Below are 21,254 nucleotides of genomic sequence, written 5' to 3' on the forward strand. Positions count from 1 at the left end.
TGAACTAAGGCAGGGGGTAATATTGGTGGTAGGGCAGTGCAGGTCAGAGGGCAATAAAGGGGGCAAAAAGAGGACAAACTGTAATAGCATAATCAATAAAATATATTGAAAACATTTTTAAAAATAGTACACCTTCCTAGAATTTTGTGATAAGTGACTAATACCAGTAACATGGTTAACATGGCGACCTACCCCTTATAAGAACTAAGCAAGTCTTATTATTTTTATTATAATTAGCCTTAGCCCAAGACTTAGGACCAGTTTGGGAGAAACTGCAAAAAGGAGATATCTAATCAGGCAATCATGTAACCCAGAGTAAGAGGATGCCCACTGCAAAGTAGGCGCCCTTCCAAGCGTATAGGCGCTTTGTCCGCTGTCCACCAGCCCCAGGAGGCTCACAGGGCACCTGCCCCTACTTGGTAGCTGGGAGCCAGTGGCTCTAGTTGTTAACCCACCCATCAAAGGAGAACTTGGAACTTAGCCTCTCGCAGCACGCAGGCTGCAGAGTAAGCAGCTGGGGTAAACCCAACCATGACTACGAGCCCCGCCACTCACGTATCCTTCAAGGCTAACTATCCCGGCCGCACCACGCTCAGCCGCATAGGCGCCTTCGCTGCCTTCTGCGCAGGCTCACACCTTGGCTCGCGGCCTGTGACGCAATCTTGTACCGCACGCAGGACGCGGAATCCCGGTGTTGGTTGGCTCAAGTAAATCCGGCCGAAAGGCCTCTGCCATTGACACTGGCAAGCGTAAGTCCTACCGCAGCCCCGCGAGGGGGCGGGGCCTAGCAGGGACTGCGGGGGGCCAATCCGAGGCGCCTGCGCCCGTTCCGCGCCCCGCCCTGCAAGCCCGCGAACCCCGCGGGCCTGGTCCGGCGGAAGCTCGGAGGCGTCGGTAGCAGCGGGGGCGTTGGCGGCATTTGTTGGGAGGTGAGTATTCGGCTCAAGGGCCTGCCCAGTCATTCCCTCTCGGCCATTCGCGCGGGCCCTTCCCGAAGGAGGAGCGGGCCTTAGGGGTGCAGGGCCTTGGCGGGGGGAGAGGGCTAGCGCGGCCAAGAGGGAGGAACTGACCCGCGCGGGCGCACTGGACGCCCGCGGTGCAGCAGGAACCCGGTCTGCCAGAAACTGGGGCCTGGTCCTTGGGAAATGTGCGGATCGGAGGGGCTGAGGGGTAGTTGTGCGGTGGCAGCGAGCTCCCTGTGGGGGGCCGGGGATGGGCCCTGTCTGGCGCCTGGCCCGGTCAGACTCAGGCCAGGCTGGAAAACTGCAGTCTTCTAGTTTGGAGGGGAGAACCGTGGCTATCCGCTGACGGTAGGGCGATGCCCCGGGACAGAGGTTTGTCAGGGCACCAATTACAATGGGAGATGACGCCGTCACCCAAGCCGAAATGTTCTGTTTTTGTGACCACTGCTTCTTTTACCTTATTCGTGAAAAATGGGAAATCGTTTGCAGAAACAACTTTCACTTCTAAATCACTGTCAGGACCCCCTGTAAGCTCACGCATCTCTGCTCCAGGGCCAGGTTGGCAGAAGTTTGAGGAAGTGGAGGGCTGCTGGTGAGTATGAGCATCAGGCTTAAGAGATGAATCTCCTGCCAATTCTCCCAACACCTGTTGGAATCAGTGACAATCCCTGTGTTAGCGTCCCACCATCCCATGAACCTCTCATATTGACTTAACTTAGTTTTGGTCAGTATTTTCTGTTTACTGTGGAGTCGTCTTCAGGTGATACTGCTCAGGTCTTGTAGATGTCATTTTTACAGTTAAATCTCAGAGTGCAGTCGTTTTTTATGTTGAGGGCCGGATGCTGGTGGTTGAAGGGAGCCAGCTGTAGCCTCAAGTGTCATTGATGGGACTGGAGAAGTGGGGAGAGGTGAGACTGGTTTTCAGGGAAGATAAAGTTCTGCTCTAGACACATGGGGTCTGAGATGACATTCAAGATCTGGCTGACGGAGGTTAGAAGTAAGGTGGGCATTTTGGATGGATGGGTGGAAATGTAGGAACAAAGGCAAACTTGGAAGAGGAAGGAGATTGAAGAGTAGAAGACTGCGGGTGGACCTTCAGGAGAAAGCACATATCAGGGAGTCTGAAGTAACAGAACAAGCAAAGCAAAAGAAATGACCCAAATGGTGTGGGGTACCAAGGAAAGCAAAGAGAGGAGACCTCAGGGTGGGATGGATGTAAAATCTACAGTGCCCACAGAGGGAGTAAAAACGGCTGTTTGCATTTGGCAAGGCTGAGGTGAGGGGTGCACTGAGCAGTTTCAGTGTGAGTCCAGAGTCCCATCAGGCCCAGGAACAAGTCCCAGCCCAACACTTACCTTGATAGTTCCCTTGTCATCTGTGAAATAGGGATAACAGCACATACGTGTGGTGCAAGGGAAGCCTGTATCAACTAGCTAACAAGTGTTAGGTGTGGCTGCAAGCATTTGAAATATTTGTACTCACTGAAGCCTCATAACAGCCTGCCAGCCTTCTACAAAGGAGCAAGCAAAGTAAGGTTCAGAAAGTTCACTTACTCAAGGTAAAGCAGCTAGTTAAAGCTGTGGAACTTGCATTACATCAGTAGAGTTAACAATAATTCAAATTCTGAGGTGTTTTAGGCTGTCGGAAGTGGTATGAGTTGTTGACTAAATTTCTATGAAGTTTTCACCATGAAAATAGTTATGTTTTTTATAATTCAGTTGTTTTCAAAGACAGACATGCTTCTGTAAGGTTTGGTCCCAGATCAGCCATGTGTTTTGTTTGGTTTCCTGATCAAAGAACTAGAATTATTGTTGCCATAAATTCTTTTATAATTTTGGGGCTGTGTATAAGTAAATTTGAAAATGACCTAGCAAATTTACTACCTTAATATATTTCATTAATCATAGTTTTAATCATTTATGTGTACCCTTGGGTGAAATCTTAGTAATATGCTTATTTTTTTCTCACAAATTATCTTATGAAGGTGCATCAGGACTTCACTTCAGAGAACTGCTAACTGAAGTGTGATTTTAGTCTTCACATGAGAAAAGTTAGGTTTAGGTTAAGTTTATATTCTCTAAAAACAAATAATCTTCATAACTTTTAATCCTTTTACTTCAGTGGTTGCTCATGCATGAAATAATTCTTGTTTTTGTTTTCAAAGCTATTTTTAGAAAGAAGAAACATGGAAAGTGGTGCAGTTTTGCTGGAATCCAAATCCTCACCGGTTAATCTTCTGCATGAAATGCACCAACTACGCCTTCTGGGTCACCTGTGTGACGTGACTGTCAGCGTGGAGTACCAGGGCATCCGCAAAGAATTCATGGCCCATAAGGCAGTGCTGGCAGCCACTAGCAAATTTTTTAAGGAAATGTTCCTCAATGAGAAGACTGTGGATGGCAGTAGGACTAATGTTTACTTAAATGAAGTGCAAGTTGTTGACTTTGCTTCATTTCTTGAGTTTGTTTACACCGCAAAGGTACAGGTAGAAGAAGATCGGGTACAGCGAATGCTGGAAATAGCTGAAAAGCTTAAATGTTTAGACTTATCAGAAACTTGTTTTCAATTAAAGAAACAGATGTTAGAGTCGGTACTTTTGGAGTTGCAGAATTTCTCTGAGTCTCAGGAGGTGGAAGGGAGCAGTAGCTCCCAAGGTAGTGTTACTCCTGATACTGCGGCAAGTGTGGCTGCGGACAGTCCTCTTGCCAATGGCCTTATGGACTCCTCAGACCCCCTAGTGCAGAGAATCAGCAATGGCATGTTGCCAGATATGCCCCCAAGGAAGTCCAAGGAGAAACCAGACAAGAAGAAAGATGTAGTTAAGCCTTCCTACCCTAAAATCAGAAGAGCTAGTGGAAGGCTGGCTGGCAGAAAGGTATTTGTGGAAATTCCTAAAAAGAAATATACAAGAAGACTCCGAGAACAGCAGAAAAGTGCTGAGGATGATGTGGGGGACTACAGGTGGCCACAAGAACCCAGCCCAGACACTGTGGGTACAGAGATGGAGCCGGTAACAAAAAATGAAGATTTCAGTGCTGAAGTAGAGGTGGGGGAGGTGCTGCAGAAGGCAAGACATAGGGAGGAGGAGAATGAGGAGGGTGAGGAGGAGAAGAGGAGGAGCAACTTTAAGTGCACTATCTGTGAAAAGGCCTTTTTGTATGAAAAGAGCTTCCTGAAGCACATTAGGCACTACCATGGAGTGGCCACTGAGGTGGTTCACCGGTGTGATACCTGCAGCCAGACCTTCGCCAACCGCTGCAACCTGAAGAGCCACCAGCGTCACGTACACAGTAGTGAGCGCCACTTCCCATGTGAGTTCTGTGGGAAGAAATTCAAGAGGAAGAAGGATGTCAAGCGGCATGTGGTACAGGTCCATGAAGGAGGTGGTGAGCGGCACCACTGCCAGCAGTGTGGCAAGGGCCTGAGTTCTAAGACAGCCCTACGGCTCCATGAGCGGACACACACGGGCCACAAGCCCTACAGCTGCACTGAGTGTGAGGCCAAGTTCTCACAGCCCTCAGCACTGAAGACCCACATGAGGTATGTGCACCTGGCTCTAGCCGATTGGTGTGGGCAATAGCAGAGACCCTCAAAATAATTTTTTTTCAGAATGTGGCTTGTGTGCTTAATTTTGTTGAAGTGTGTGTCAGAAATTGAGGTAGCTCTAGGATTTAGACTAGTGTGGCTACATTTCACTTCATAACTTGTTCCCTCTGAAAGTTGGGTATTCTTTATGGGTCTTGTTCTACACTACAGAAATCTCATAGTGTTCTGTAGGCCTCAGGCTAATGAGGATTTACCAGCTTCTGTTGTGGTCACAGCATGGAAGCCTGGACACAGGACCAGGGCAACAGATAGCTGCTGAACATGCCAGGCCCCACAGGTCTTTTCTGGCATGCAACTGCAGGCCAGAGCTCTCCCAGTCCCCTAGGAGCCTCTGGTATGTATTCTTTCCACCACACCTGAGGCTAATAACCTTTATTTTTCTTTTCCTGATTTGATTTAGAACACGGGCTTGTGACCATCTGGGTCCCACAGTCCCAGTAATGAGCTCAGTGAGATGACATTTTAGGGCTTTCGGACTTTTCTCTGGTCATGTTCATTCTCTGGGCTTGGAAACTGTGCTATTGGTTAGTCTAAACTCCAGAATTAGGACAGTGTTTTCTGTTTGTTAACTTTGGCACTGTAGGTGGGTGACACTGTTTTTAAATGTTTTCTTACAGTGCTTAGTATTTCAAATCCAGTTTTCCAGCCTGTTCTAGATCTGCCCTCAAACTTGGGCTAGTCTTTGGGGTGGTAGTATGGTGTTCACTCTTACTCTATATTAACAAGTTTAAAAACTTGGCTTATTAGGAAGTGCTCAGTAAATCATGGTTGATAATCTACTTCATACTAGTTGTGAAATTAAAATGCTTATGCATTTTATGCATTTTCAGAAGCCAGGTTTCTTCAGCATTTTGGGAACAGTTCTTTCTAGACTAGTTATGTCATACATGTTAGTAAATGATAGTTAATTTTTTGGTCATGTGGTTCTTCATAACTATAGTTCTAGAGTGTGGTTGATTATTCTGACTAAGAAAACTACAAATATTACATGACGCTCATTAGTGTTTTTAAAAATATGCAAAGGCATGGTCTCTGCCTAAATGTGCTGTACAAAATAAACCGTAAGGCAGGTGTGGGTGGACATTTAGTGTTTTACGGGAAAACATGTAGTTGTCCTTGTGCAGATGCAGATTTGGAGATGAAGATTATGGGCTTCGTTCCAGTCATTCTCATTAGGTCTCACAGAACAAACTATCTTTGCAGGCTGGAGAGGAAATTGAATTGCAAAGTGAGGTTTGAAATACATCCTAAGTTATCATCTGAATGTTGTACTTTCAGAATTCATACAGGGGAAAAACCTTTTGTCTGTGATGAATGTGGTGCAAGATTCACTCAGAACCACATGCTGATATATCATAAAAGGTGTCACACAGGTAAATACCCCTGCTGTTGTGATTGAATGTCTTTCCTAGTGGTAGAAGAAAACTGCAATTTATTAATTTAGAAGTTGGCATCTACCAAAGTAGATGCAGGTTAAAGCCATGATCTGTCTTTCCCATTTAGAAAGTGAGCAAAAATGAATAAATAAAATATGCTTGTGGTGATGGTCTTTTGCACACTAGGCAGTAGGAACTGGCATGTGCATCTTATGTATCAAAAAGGTATGAAACAGTTCCTACTGCTTTAGCCCCAAATTCCATTTGCAGGCATCTGTCCTAAAGAAATTGTTCAGAATATGAGAAAAGCTCTATTTTCCATCATCTTGCTATTTCTAATAACAGAGCATTAGGAACAACCTGCTTACTCAACCACAGTGGTTCAGTAAACAGGAAAATCTACCCTCCTGGCTCATGCCATGGCCTTTTAGGGTGAGGGCTCTGAACATTCTGAATAACACTTGTACTTGAATATTGACTTGAAAAGTGCACAGTAAAGCATGTAACTAATCCCAACTATATTGAATACCTGCACAAAAGACTAGAAAATAATTATATGATGTATCAAGGTGGGAATTATCTTATTTCCATTTTCCAAAATTTTTGTGACATTTTATTATGTGAGGGACAACATTTAAGTTGGCTTTATTCTGAATTCAGCACAGTAACCACACTGTTCAGAAAACCCTATTGTTTGGCATAGAAGTATACATAATCTGTTGTATAGTGTAATTATCATGCTAATCCAGTTCCTTAATTGGTTGTGTTTTTAATTTTTTTACTTCTAAACACTGTCATATGTTCCTCAAGTTCAAATGCAGGTGAGGCAGAGATGAGACATTTAATGATGTGAATTACTAGACTGTAAAGTGAGCAGAATTTGTGTGTAATGGATGGTTGGGGACCAAGGTGAAGTCAGGTCACAACTGAAAGATTAAGTTAGAGTCAATCATTTGATGAAAATACTAATATATTTGGAATTTATTAAACCCAGTATTTTTGATGTTTATAAAATCAGGAGTATACCTAATAAATAAGTCTGATTTGTAGAATTAAAGGATTCCAACACAATGTGAAGTGGTATTTAACCATTTTTTCCTTATCTTGTAATCCAATCCAAAGTGCTTGGGAGTTGCTACTCTAGAATAATTATGCATATATAGCCAATGTAAATTTCCTCTCCCTTTCAAGAAAGACTTTTATTTTTTATTCTGAAAAAGATCCACACAAGTGCTTCTTTGAGAAAAATCTAACAATTTCTCCAAACAAGTTATACAATTACTTGTTTGAAATGACTAAATTACCAAAATGTGAGCTGGCTAATGGAGTCTTTCTTGGGATTTCCAAAGATATTTTATACCAATTTTCAGCAAGTAGCATGCATCTTACATGAACAGATGTTTTATGATAGTTTTAACTAGAAAATGTAACAGGCTGCCTGCGCTGTTGGAGTACATATGGGTTTTAGAGTTTGGATCCATTCTTACCTGTGTATTCTAGTGCCTGTATCATTTCTAACTTTTTGTTTCATCTTTTCATGTAGGTGAAAGACCTTTTATGTGTGAAACATGTGGCAAGAGTTTTGCTTCTAAGGAGTATTTAAAACATCACAATAGAATCCATACTGGATCCAAACCCTTTAAATGTGAAGTTTGTTTCAGGACTTTTGCCCAGCGGAATTCACTTTACCAGCATATTAAAGTCCACACAGGTATGGCTGGAATGTCACCAAAAAAGGGAGTTCAGTGTACCAAGAGAAACATCCTAAAGGTTTTTGACTGAACTAGAAAAATTGGAATTTAGCTTTAGGAAAAATCTTTCACCAAACTTTACATGTCATAATATTATTTTAAAATTTTTCAGTTTCTAGTTTCTGGCTCTTGAGAAACTGAAAAGGTATGGATATGTGAACACGTTAACATTTTCAGATTAGAATTGGGGATAATCTATACATATTAGTGTATATGCACATGCATGCAAATTCACTTATGGGATATGGGAATTTTATATCCCTCACTATGGAACTAGGTGAAATTTCTATAGATGTAATATGAGCTGCAGGTATGAATTTGGCCCTTTTTTCATATAGGGCATAAACTCTTGGTATTACAGGGATCCCTGCTCTTCAGAAGTTCATGTTGGGCTACTTTGCTTTTATGAAAGACCTGTATTAGTACCTGTTTTCAGTAACTGAAAAAAATGTAACATGAACTTTTGCAAAGTGGGGAATGCTCTTCACTTTATGCCATTATCGGCTTATAAAAGGTTTCACGGGAACACTACTTTTGGATCAGGGAAACATGTATAGAGGACTGATTTGTACCTGTCAGTTGACCCTCAACTGATCCTCTTTATGGTAGAATGCTAATAATTTCCATTGGTTTACAAACAGCATTATTTAGTTTTGTAGTCAGAATTAAATACACCAGGCTAACAAGATCAACCAGTTTTCTTCTCTTCCTGCCTCAGGAGAACGTCCCTATTGTTGTGACCAGTGTGGTAAGCAGTTCACCCAGCTCAATGCTCTCCAGCGCCACCATCGGATCCACACAGGAGAGAAACCATTCATGTGTAATGCATGTGGACGGACCTTTACTGACAAGTCCACTCTCCGGCGGCACACCTCAGTAAGCAACAGTATGGCTTAAGAATAACAAGTTGCTAGTTCCTGGGTATGCGTAACCCTAGGCAGTCAGAAATGCCTGTTATTCCATAAGGTGGTTATAGAAGACAAACAACAGATATTTTCTTCCTCAGGTTTTCTCTGCTGTGAGCACATTCACAGTGTGAATGAAGTGAAGACCAAGTCTTGATGTCTATAGACACTTTCTAACAGCAGCAGTAGTGGTAGGTAGAAGAATACTTGGCAATTAGTAAAGAGAGTTGGCTAAAGTAGAAATTTAGATTGAAAAGAGACTATTGTTTTAAAGATGCATTAAGTAAGTAGCTGTGGCCACCCTAGTCAGGTGGCTCAGTTGGTTGAAGTACTGTCCTGTGCACCAAAAGGTTGCAGGTTTGGTTCCTGGTCAAGGCACATACCTAGGTTGTGGGTTCAGTCCCCAGTTGGGGTGTGTACTGGAGGCAACGGGTTGATGTTTCTGTCTCACACTAATACCTATCTCTCTCCCCCTCCCCACCTTCCTCTCTAAAATCAGTAAAAAAATATCCTTGCATGAGGATTAAAAAACAGAAAAACAATGGCTATGAATTGGAAGGTTTATAGATATTTGTCCAAAGACACATTAAGTGACTTTTGTGTTTCATTTATAGGTACATGATAAGAATACGCCATGGAAGTCTTTCCTTGTTATTGTAGATGGCTCACCCAAGAATGATGAAGGGCATAAAACTGAACAGCCTGATGAAGAATATGCATCATCCAAACTTTCCGATAAATTGCTGTCTTTTGCAGAAAATAACCACTTTCACAACCTGGCCACAGTCCAAGGCAGCATATCTTCTGTACATGAGAGTAGTTCTGTAGACACAGCCTGCAAGTCAGATAATTCTGTGGTGCCCCAGGATGCTCTGCTGGCCACCACCATCAGTGAGCTTAGTGAGCTGACTCCACAGACACATCTGATACCCACACAACTTCACTCTTTGACCAATATGGAGTAAGAGCTGGCAATTACCTGCCAGGCAGGTCCCATCGTGCACCTTGTGTGATAGTGTATGCAAGATGATGTCAGGAGCTAAGAAACAGGCAAAGAAGTGGGCAAGAATGGCTTCTGATTTTCCTAAATTGATAACTTGCACGTTTTTATCAAAACATTTTTAAAGCTTTCCCTTAAAAATCCTTATCTGCATGATCCCAGCTACACTTTATCAACACATAAGGCAATTAATATAACCTCACCTAATTCTGGTGTAGGCTGCTACATGCATTAATCATTCTAATGCCTGAGTACCTTGATGTTTGTTAAGTTTAGACAACTACCTTAATAATAGAGTACACAAGATATTTTTCTAAAAAGCTGAAATAAAACTCGAGCCATGTATTGTTTCTTTCCTGTCGAATTGAAGCAAATCAGATTTGCTAAAGGGACCCTTGAATGGGACTGAAGAAATGAATTACTGAATTCATTTCCTTCCACTCCCTTACACCCACACTAAAAAAGGAATGACACTTGCAAACAGCTTAGTATAACCCCTAATCACAACACATACACAGCTAGGAAATTTGTCATAAAATAGCTTTTGAAATGAGATGTGGCTGTTCAGTTTCATTCCTAAAAACCTAATAAGGTAAAATCTGTCCTACCAAAGATTTTAGTAGCAATCTATAGTTTTTGTTTTGTTTTGTTTTGCAAAAAGGTGTGAAAAATTAAGCCACAGGGTTTACAACACTTGAAACTGTTTTTATTTTACTGACCAGTAGCAATGAGGTGATTATGGCAAACCTTAGAGCAGAGTAATTAGTATTTCTGTCTTTTCTGACTTAACTTCTGTAACTTTCAGAAACCCAAACTTACACATTTGTTTACTTAGGAACATGAGAGAATACAGCCAAGGGACCAAAAACCTTGGCACACATCATTGATTATGCCTTAAAAGTAGATTGCGGAGAACCAATAATTTGTCGTAAATGCCCCTTTGGCTGTGTTATGCTGGAGTTAATGAATTTGCAATGAAAGGATAATTCTGCTGTATTTACTAAGCTTGATTCATGGTTCCAGTGGCTTTTGTATGTAGTTGTGACTCATAAGTAACCCTAAACATATTTATTTAAAGACAGCCTTAAAAGGGAATTCTGTTGACAGTTTTTCTACATTTTAATTTATTAATTTACTGTGAAAACACTTTCATTTCTAAGAGAAAGAACTTATCCATAAGTTCCAGGATGAAGATATGGCTATACCATTCCAGAAACATTAATGAGGGAAAACTTTTTTCCTATGTGTTTATTTTGTTCTAGTTTATAACATGTTACATACTAAAGCCACTATAAGGTGTGTTTTAGGTGCTGATAACATGTTTCACACCTGCTCTTAAAGAACAGTGGTACTGAACTAGTTCAAATTCAATTATGACAATATATCCTAACTAGGTTACAGAACAACAACAAACAGTGACAGTTACATAGCCATTTTATTCTTGGTAAGAATGAACCTGCCTAACTAATGTACTGTTTCATGGAGTAAAGTCATCTTAATGAGAAGGAATTTAAATAATAGATATTTTGTTACCTACTAGATGCATTTTTGTCGTAAAATTTTCTTTAGAAATTCTATAAAAAGTCATTTAATGTGTTAATAAATGTTTGTAAAATAGTTTTGCAAGTTTTTTCCCTGTTATTAGAATTTAGGCTCTATAGATTGAAACAAGTATAATTTTCTTAATTTTATGGATAAGGAAGTTTAAAATCAAGACTGTAGTCCTAGGAATAATCTCTTTAGTTTTAACTATGTGAACTGCACACTTATTCTTTAGAAGTAAAAGGCCTAGTGATAAGTAACACTAACCTTTGCTTGTATAGAAGTAACCTGTGCAGCTGGTGCTGTGGAGTGTGTAAGTGGACTGGTTTTTTTCAATGGCGTGTTTAAGATTGCATCATATCGAAGACTTATTTCTCCAGTTTATCTATTTCTTTGCTTCCTGGGAAGGTAAAGCTGCCTCTGAGAATAGAAGTCTGTTAACCTTATGGAAGACTCATCATTGAGGGATTTGTGGGGCATCTCCTCCTATTTCTCTTAGTCCAAGTACAGTCTCCCTGAGGGAAAGCAAGCTATCGTATCACTATGTCAGTCCTAAATCCATGACTGGGAAAGTGCCCTTGGTGCTGGCTGCTTCTCCTAGAGCCTCAGAAAAGGCAGTTAAGGGAGTGATTTAGTGCCTTTCAACCATAATGTGGGAACTAGTCTCAGCCTAAACTCCAAAGATCTCTGCTGATTTTAGTTTTACCAAAATTTTTGTTTTACACTTTGGGAAAAAATGGACCATGTGGTGGGAGAAGACCTTTATTGAAGGTAATTTTAACAAATGTGGTTTTGCTATAAAATCAGATAATCCAAACCAACAATTTGATGGTAAGTTACAACTTAGTTGTAACTTGTTAAATTTATACCTTATCACACAGGGACATTTTTTTGAGACCAATGAGTGGTCATCCCTTTAATTAAACTTGACAGTGTGAAACTTGAAGTAACAATATTTTATTTCAGTGGGGGAGGGCACTTGTGCAAAGGACCATTTGCTCACATATACCTAAATGTGGGCATATATGACTGAGCAAGGTACAAACACAGGTCAGGGGCTACCTAGCATGTTACCCAGTTAAGCCCCAGAACCCACCCACTTACCTTTGTCAATCTGTACAGGACTCATACCAAGGCTGGCAAAACTAGTTTTTTTTAACCACCATAGTGGCTTCTTTCTGTTAGGAAATAATGATTCTGAGATAAACTAAACCTTGAATGATCAACAACTTCTCAGAATTCCTAGGTTGGGATGGTCTGTTCTACCATTCTTTTTTTCAAAATTTGCTGTATTATCTTTAAGTTATAGGAATATGCTCAATGACCTGAACATTGCTCTTAGGATGAGGTGACCCATACTACTACACCACATGGCACCCTCTTCCTCCATAGAGGCCAGTGGGCTCAACCTTGCCCAGGGGCATGTGCTAACCCTATACAGACATCTGCAAGTTCAATAAATGCCAAAAGAGTTGAGTAACTTCAGGGTTCCCCCCCCCTCCTCTCCTCTCCCACCTAGCAGTTTTCTGTGAACCAGTCCTCCCTCAACTTTTCAAGCCCAAAGGATGCAAGCAGCATTCCTTATCAGGGCAACAGGTAGGGATGAGAATGTGAGGCTTACAAAGTCATTGTGCAAATTTAGCAGCCTATCAACAGACTATAACCAGGGCTTCTTTCATAAACCCTTAGTGTGCAAAATCATTACAGTTCCCTGAATTTCCAAAAAGTGAAAGATTTTAGCATAGTCAAACTCAAGTTTTAAAGGATATTCAAAAAGCCTAGAGAATTATTGCCTTAAACTGAATAGGAATAACTTCAAGAAAGGAAGCTACTCATGATCTGTATAAATTTAGGTAGAAAAGACCTGTCAAAATATTACTCATAATTTCCATTTTATTTACAGGTTCACATAAAACATACATACTCTTTTATGCTAAGGTAGGTTTATGGTTAGTTTTCATAATACAATCCTCTACCTAAGAGTATGAGAGAAGAAAACACCACAGTGACCAACTCAGAACTTCACAGGCAGGAACCTGCTAGCATACCATAGGTGGCAGGTCACAGACAGCAATGCTGTGCTGCCCAACCCTCCAAAGAAAGCCACAAAGGTTTTCATTTGGATACTTTAAATGCAAAGTGTCAAAGGAAACAAATGCACACTCTTTCATTATAGTCACACCATCATAACAGTCACAGCTGTGCAAAAATACTGTTTTCAAATCATTACATAAAAAAGGAACTCACACAAGCTATAAAAATGTTGCTACAAAAAGCAAAGCTTTCCTGTAAGAAATTTTAACTGACTTTGACCATGAACCACACCCAGATTTGCTAAAATACAAGAACTGTAACAAACAGTCATCATATTTTGTTCATGATCCTACATTCGACAATGGAACACTTCAAGGAAGGATGTTTGGCTACTATTAATGGAGCTTTTTCCCTCTCATTTTCCTTTTACTTTCTAGCCTGTCTGTTCTAGTCGTTACACTTATTTTTACTTTCCTGTGAAATATTAAAAAAAAAATCTTTAACTCAGACACTGAATTCCACTGTTCATTTCAAAACAGGCAAGTCTCTGACATAAAATGTTGCCAATGTTATTTTTATAAACTGCACCTCTTTTTCATACAGGTTTATTAGGGGATCATAATAAAAGCTAAATGGATTTCCCATAAAAGAAAGCATCTGGTTTATATTTTAAGTGGTCGGACCAGGAGATTCTTCTAACAAGTGGAAACACACTTTTTAGGCTAGTGATAAAAGAAGCATGCTGGCTGGCTAGGATTTTAATGCTCTCCAGGTGGCAGAGACTTATGGCCGGAGGACATGGGCTACAAAAGCACTGCCCATGCCTCACTTTCACAGAAGTGCATTTGGAAAAACTTTTTACAAAGTACATTTGCATGGCTGTGAAACAGATTAGGTAAAGCAACAAAAATTCACTTTTCTCTCAATATTTTCATAAGAGATTCCAACAGGAAATAAGAAAGTAGCAAATGAACTCCATTCCAAATTGTACTATCAGTGATAACCAGCTTTAAGAATCCCTGACTTCTGAAGGGAAAAAGAAATACTCAACAGATTCCAGGGCCCAACACCAGAGTGTCCATGTCTTCTGGTCCAGTCCCTCTGCTCTCAGCTGATACTATGAAACCACTAACCTTCCTCTCCACCAGTCCACCTTGCACACATCACCCTACAACTACAGCCAGGGAATCCTCCCAGCCATCTGAGAAAGAGCCTCCACAATATGGCCTCAGCTGGCCCTTCCAACCTTCTGTTTATTTTTTTTAATTATTTCTTTTTTAAAGATTTCATTTATTTTCAGAGAAAAGGGAAGGAAGGGAAAAAGAGGGAGAGAACCATCAATGTGCAAGTAGATAACACTGATTGGTTGCCTCTCGCACACCCCCAACCAGAGACCTGGCCTGAAACCCAGACATGTGCCCTAACTGGGAATCGAAGAGCAAACTTTCGGTTCACAGGCTGGCACTCAGTCCACTGGGCCACACCAGCCAGGGCTCAACTTTCTTTACTGCTTTCTCCTTTATCTCAGACTAACCTATTCACCATTCCCAAACCTTCCTTCTCACTGTGCCCTTGGACTGGGCACACCCATTCTACTTCTAGCCCTTAATCCCAGTTGAGGATCATCCAAAAATGAAAACATCAGCCCTGACTGGTGTGGTTCAGTTGGTTGGGCATCATCCCTCAAAGTGAAAGGACCCCGGTTAGGGCACATGTCTGGGTAGGAGGTTCAGTCCCTCGATGGGGCGCATCTGTGAGGCAACCTATTGATGTTTCTCTCTTACATCAATGTTTCTCACCTCTCTTCCCCTCTCTAAAACTAAATAAATAGAATATTTAAAAAAATGAAAACATTTAAATACCTGTTACTATCTAACATAAGATGGGGAATTTCACCACCTGTCATTAATGAAAGCAGCACAATTTAGAAAGAAACAGGCTATCTCTGGCAACAAATGCACATGGAACATAAATAATTTAAGCCTAAAAATACGCATAGAGGAGGTTCAAGAAACAAGGCCATGTCTAAAATATGTCAACATGTAACATAATGGGATCAAGTTCATAAATCAATAGAGCACATGTTAGTAATGTAAAACAAAAGAAAATGACAGAGTTCAAAGTTCAAACACAAAAGCTAAAACAATTCCATCAGCCAAGAGGAAAGTCAAGTCCCCTCAGAAGCTAGTTGGAGGCATATAATAAGCCTCTGTACCATGTTTACCCTACCTAACTCATCACGTTCAATAAATGACTAAAATTACTGAAATACTTTCTCAATGAGGATGTACATGACTGTGGATACAGGAAGGATACCATCTCAATGGGAAAGAATATGAACATGAAAGAGCAGACATGTGCCAGTTAAAACACCTTTATGTGAATATAAACAGGGATTTTTACCCCAACTAAAAGTGGAAACTGTCTAGGAAAAGAAAAAGTTCTATTTCTCACAGATGTTATATAGTTGTGTGTGTGTGCCTGTGTATATAAATACAAAGCAGTTGAACCCACCTTGACATTCATTCACACATAAGCAAGGGACACCAGGAAGTCCCCTTTTCTCACAGTGTGATTCAGGCAGACCCTGGCTGTTCTGAATTTTCACATGCATGTTGGCATAGGGAACAATATCAAAAGCAAAGAAACTAGTCATTAGCAACATCAAAAGAATCACAAGATAACAACAAATTTCGAATGAAGTCATAAACTTATTCCTAACAACCACCCTAACTAACACATACACTTACAGAATATATTCAGATGCAAATTTACAGAGAATATTCAAAGCATTAATTAGAACAGTTGGGTTGGGTACTCAAGTTCAAGAAAAAGAACAGAAAATATGTGGCAAAATTAAACATGGGTTTTGCAAACAAAACCCATGTTTTCAAATATTAAGAAAATTCTGAAGTGGTTCTCAGAAAACTCTAAGGACTTTGGCAAGCATGAAATAACCCATTATATCCACAGTATGCACAGAAGCTTTTTACCCATCCGTTTAACATTGACACAAACACAGCAAACTTGAAAACTGCACACACGTCATTAAGCTCATGTGCAACAAAATTAAGTCATTAAATAGACATCTCATAAAGATCACTCGGCCCTAAGAGGAAACTAAAGAGAGGTTAGCTGCATGCCACAAAGACTTATAATTGTTTCACTTTAAGTCTCCGTCTCCTTCTCCATCCCCTTGGATGGACTTTTTGATACGAAGCAACATGGTAGTAAGCCACTGATCCAAGCGAGATATTGAGTCAAATTCTTTCACCTAGTTTAAGGTTAAAGGAATAGGAGTTAGTCCATTGAGATACAATCAAAACAAAACAGCTGTTTAAATATATATAGCGATAATCTACCAACTTTTTCATTTAAAATTATTCCAGTTCCAAACTTTCATTAAAATTTGCTTATTTTTTCATTATCCTCTGCCTATTTTGATGGAGTTAAGTTTCTGTGCCTTTTATATTGCTGTGTGCTAACTTGTGATAGCAAAAATTCCTAACAGCCTTTATAATTGGAAAAAGAGCACATTTAATGTGACACAGGAAATTAGACCATGTATAAGACTTAGATGGGAACATGGGAAATTAACAGTGTCCCAGTATTCATTGCATGTATGAAAGCAGAACTCCTTTAACTCATTTCAACACACTACTAAAAGAATAACATTTCAATAGGATGAAAATAGTTTCATAGTAAAAGTTAAATGGGAGAACATTTCTTTCTGCTATTGCTTCAAAACTATGATGAATATATTAATGGCAGATACAGAGAAACTTTTGATTCTAAGCATAAGATAGCAAAAGATAGGAAAATGGAAGATTGATGAATATAAAGAAAAAATTTCCATTTATTTTATGCCAGGAATATATTGTCATTATATTTTAAATTGCATTTAACTGATTTTACTTTACACTTATTTATGAAGCAGACTATTTTCAAAAGAATACATTCTTAAAACAACAAATTGTAACACATATATTTTTTCTTGAATTTGTCTCACAGCTAAATTTATCATGGCTAATGAAGCTGTATAATTATATAGGTTTGTGGAATATATAAAACATGACCTTTGGAGAACCCAATTTCAGTATACTGGAATAATGTTAAAATAAATGTTCGGCATTTACACAATGAAAAGAGAAAGAAGTTTCTATAACTTAAACCTTCAAAGAATGTATTATATCAAAAAGACATAACTTACTGCTTCAGTGTAAGATTCACTGTTCTGTTCTTCATGAGCTTCTAGAAGTTTCTAATAACATAAATATGAAAAATTTAGTTCAGTATGCTAAAAAGTTCCATCTCTGAATAAAGATATTTTAAATAGAGAAACAGCCTTAGTATCACATTTACTGATACTGCCAAATACTTTACAAAATTGGAGAAATATTCAAGTACAAATACAGAATTACCCCAAGTCATGAATCTGGTAATTGTGTTAACATTTCTGAATTGCCTGCTTCAGAACACAATGCTATGTCCCTGACTTCTAGTGGCATTTTAAATCTATTACACAAAAGCAGGAAAGACTCTTCAGCAGATTTCATAGAATTAGAACTTCACTTTATACACAGTTCCAACCGACAGCAAAGGCTTTTTTTTTTACAAAGTTCTAACATTACTTACTTTCAATAATTTACATTCTCTTGAATCAGTAAATGCTGGAAACATTTCCTCATATTTCTCAAGAGCAAGCTGAGAGAGAAAAACCATTTGTTAATATTTGACTCACTAAACCAGAAAACAAAGCTTTGAACATTCTATTAACTTCAGTTAAGACTCATCTATATTCTATGTAAGTGTATAAGAAGTAGGGTGTTAAATTCAACATTAAAATTAACATAAGAATGTCCTATTTATTCTGATTTTCAATTTCAGTTAAGAATTAGATAATTTACTGAAAACTCATAGACCAGTGTCTGTTGGCATTCATTAAATGAAATTCCTCCTTTAACAGTGTTCTGCAGCCCCCCAGAAATCACTTAGACCATTGTTGGAGGGTAGAGGGAAGAATACTTTTCCTCATAGTGGTTTTAATCCTGCTGTTCCACCTCCAACTAAAAACAACAAGGTTACCCAACTCTCTGCCTCTTGTCTCTCAGCTTTCACTTGGCTTTTCACCTTCTCACAATTCTCATTCCAATTACATTTCTAAGTTTTTTTAAAAAAGGAAACTATTCCACTTTTATTGTCTCCCTCTAGGCTCACTAATTTCTTTAAGGCAAAACTACTGAAGGAAATGTGGCTACCAGGGAACTTTAAGAGAACAGCTTAGGCAGCTGTTACAAGATTACAGCTGAGGCATATACCGTATTATTATTATTATTTTTAAGGTACTCAGTTTAGTCTTGCAACTAATGAATATCACCCAAATGAACTGATATCAAGAACAACAGAGTACCGGAGTAAGACCTTCTCTCATGGGTAATGTGTATCAGTAAACTAGTACTGAAGGACTGACTCCTTACCTTGGCATTCAACTCATCGACTATGAAGTGACAGAGGGCTGCTTTAAAGAAGTAATCCTTTGCACTGTACTTCAACAGAGGATTATCCATGGTGTTTGCTCCAACCTAGGCACAGAAAGCAGAGTCAAATTTAAAATTTTTGGCTGCTGCTTTTTCCTTTTTTCTTTTTAAATTTAATTTACTGAGTTTCTTCTTTCTCTCTGCTGCATAGTATTCCATTGTGTAAATGTACCACAGTTTTTTGATCCATTCCTTTACTGATGGGCACGTAGGCTGCTTCCAGCACTTGGCTATTATAATTGTACCGCTATGAACATTGGGGTACATAAGTTCTTTTGAATCAGTGTTTCAGGATTTTGAGGGTATAATCCCAGCAGTGGAATTGCCAAGTTAAAAGGCAATTCCATTTTTGGTTTTTGAGGAAATACTGTTTTCCACAGCAGCCACAACAGCGTGCATTCCCACCAACAGTGCACCAAGGTTCCCTTTCCCCCATATCCTCACCAGCATTTGTCTGTTGATTTGTTAATGATGGTCATCCTGACCAGTGTGCAGTGGTATTTCATTGCAAGTTAAAAAGAAAAATTTAATTTACTGAGGTGACACTGATTAATAAAACCATACAGGTTTCAAGTATACAACTCAATAAAACATCATCTGCATACTGCATCATGAGCTAACCACCCAAAGTCAAATCTCCTTCTATCCCCACTTATCCCCACTTTGCCCACTTTCACCCACCCTCCTTTCTCTCTGGCTATAGGGATACTGCTGACCATATCTATGTGCTGTAGATATATAATTGTGTTTTAAACAGTTTGGTTTCTTACATTAGGCATACTGATTCTCATCCACTGCCTTAAGAAAATACTTCTGTATCTTATATAAGTTAGTTTAATTATGAAATAAATTCTTTTAATACAGTATCACAAACTAGAAAATTTTATTAGAAGAAAAATTATTTAAGTGTTAACTTGTTAAAAATGACTCAGAAGACTTCCACTTGCAGGAAGATGGAACAGACATACTTTGCTCTATCTTTCCTAAGTACAACTGAAAGCTCAGTTATTTTATATAAAACAAATCTAAGACTAAAAGGTGAAGAGAAAAGAGCTGACTGATAGGGACACCCTGAGACACAAGGGAAAACATGACAGTGAGATCCCTGGGTTTTCTTTTTCTTTCATGTACCCTTGACTTTTTATAGAGAAATCCAGCCACCTATAAAAGCCATTGGATGCAGAAAAAAAAAAAAGAAAGAAAGAAAGGGAATAGACAAAGAGTCTGCTGTCTCTAACCAAAAGGACTAACAAAGAGGCAGCTTAGCAAGACAGGAAATGTTAATACTGTTCTACTACAGCCAAACACCACAAGAAAACTGTAGCTCTACCCCCACTCACATTATCAAAGGCCAAGAGGGAAACCAAGATGTCCATCTTATCAAGTCTGCGAAGAGGAGCTTAACATTCCTGCCAAGGTGGCTTCAGAGAAAGCCAAAAGGGGAGCTAATCCTCCATCCCTGCCAGCTAATAATGAGCCCACCTTCCACCCCTGTTGCTGAGGTAGTGGAGCTCACATGAGGAACCTGGTTCTACCTCCATCCAGCAGGAAACAGATGTTCTCACCTCCCAGCTGGTTTCAAAAGAAGCATAGTAGAGGTTTAAGATTTCACCACCACTTGGCAGTAGCAAGGAAAACCCCAGCATAGAGATGGTGGAGGGTAAGCAGGAGCTGGAACAAAACTAGGGCCACCCCTAGATATTAATGAAGGCCAGTGGGGAGCCTGAACTTCTAACCTTTACCTGGCAGTAATGAGATGACACACTCTTTCCCAGCCAGAGCAGTGTTACAGAAAACCCACTGACAGAGAAGGTTTAAGTAATATCCAGTCTCATAAAATAATGTGAAAATGTCCAGTATTCTATTGAAACTTACCATACCAAAAAAAAGAAAGATCTTAAGCTAAATAAAAAAGGCAGCCCACAGATGACAGCTCTGAGATTGACAGAAATGTTAGAATTACCTAACAATGGTTTTGAAGGAACCTTCAGAAAAATGCTTCAAAATAGCAATACAAAACCACTTCAAAATTTAAAAAAAAATCAACAAAGTAAAAGAAATCCACTGCAAAAAAAAAAAAAATCCCAGAAGACATGAAGAAGAACCAAATGGAAATTTTAGAACCAAAAAGTACAAAACCCACATAAAAAGTGGATGGGCTCAAGATCAGTAGATGAATGGAACAGAGGAAAGAATCAAACTGATGACAGAACACAGAACATTAGAAATTACTGAGTCTGAACAACAGAGAGAAGACAAACTGAAAAAAAAAATAAATAGAGCATAAGGGACTTATGCAACTAACACCGGGGTCCTCTAAGTCTTGGAAGGGGAAGAGAAAAAGAGAACAGCTAAAACAGTACTTGAAGAAATGATGACTAAAAACTTCCAAATTTGGTAAGAAACAAAAGCCTGCAGATTCAAAAAGTTTAGTGAAACCCAAACAGAATAAGAGGAAATCTATCCATGCCAAGGCACATAAACTTCTGAAAACTGAAGAAAATGAAAAAAATTGAAAGCAGAGAAAAACATCCCCTTTCA

The 21,254-nt window shown here is 39.6% G+C and overlaps 2 protein-coding genes across 5 annotated transcripts in view; one reads left to right on the plus strand and one right to left on the minus strand.

Annotated features, from left to right (window-relative positions):
* The first annotated feature begins 780 nt into the window (after nucleotides 1-780).
* On the plus strand, nucleotides 781-14,547 carry GZF1 (GDNF inducible zinc finger protein 1). Of its 3 annotated transcripts, XR_006784978.1 has the most exons (7): nucleotides 781-929; nucleotides 3,127-4,502; nucleotides 5,772-5,941; nucleotides 7,488-7,655; nucleotides 8,414-8,571; nucleotides 8,702-8,791; nucleotides 9,215-9,312. XR_006784978.1 is itself a non-coding variant. In XM_045832639.1 (6 exons), exons 2-6 carry the CDS (start codon nucleotides 3,148-3,150, stop codon nucleotides 9,563-9,565), a joined length of 2,202 nt encoding a protein of 733 aa, XP_045688595.1. In that variant the 5' UTR covers nucleotides 782-929; nucleotides 3,127-3,147; the 3' UTR covers nucleotides 9,566-14,547. The 3 variants fall into 3 exon arrangements, 2 of the variants coding, with proteins under 2 accessions (XP_045688595.1, XP_045688596.1); XM_045832639.1 differs by lacking the exon at nucleotides 8,702-8,791 and having other exon boundaries at nucleotides 782-929; nucleotides 9,215-14,547; XM_045832640.1 differs by lacking the exon at nucleotides 8,702-8,791 and having other exon boundaries at nucleotides 782-929; nucleotides 5,847-5,941; nucleotides 9,215-14,547.
* Nucleotides 14,548-14,550: 3 nt separating this feature from the next.
* Nucleotides 14,551-21,254, minus strand: part of NAPB (NSF attachment protein beta) — a 60,909-nt gene continuing 54,205 nt past the window's right edge. For both annotated transcript variants that reach the window (XM_045832642.1, XM_045832643.1), the window contains 4 exons: nucleotides 18,654-18,758; nucleotides 17,812-17,880; nucleotides 17,387-17,437; nucleotides 14,551-16,450 (listed from right to left, as the gene is read on the minus strand). In XM_045832642.1, coding sequence (XP_045688598.1) covers nucleotides 16,340-16,450; nucleotides 17,387-17,437; nucleotides 17,812-17,880; nucleotides 18,654-18,758 — 336 coding nt within the window. In that variant the 3' untranslated portion in view covers nucleotides 14,551-16,339. The remainder of the gene's footprint in view (nucleotides 16,451-17,386; nucleotides 17,438-17,811; nucleotides 17,881-18,653; nucleotides 18,759-21,254) is intronic.

Source organism: Phyllostomus hastatus, unplaced genomic scaffold, assembly GCF_019186645.2.
Source record: "Phyllostomus hastatus isolate PE091 unplaced genomic scaffold, TTU_PhHast_1.1 phas_contig_17, whole genome shotgun sequence".
Classification (NCBI taxonomy): Eukaryota; Metazoa; Chordata; class Mammalia; order Chiroptera; family Phyllostomidae; genus Phyllostomus; species Phyllostomus hastatus.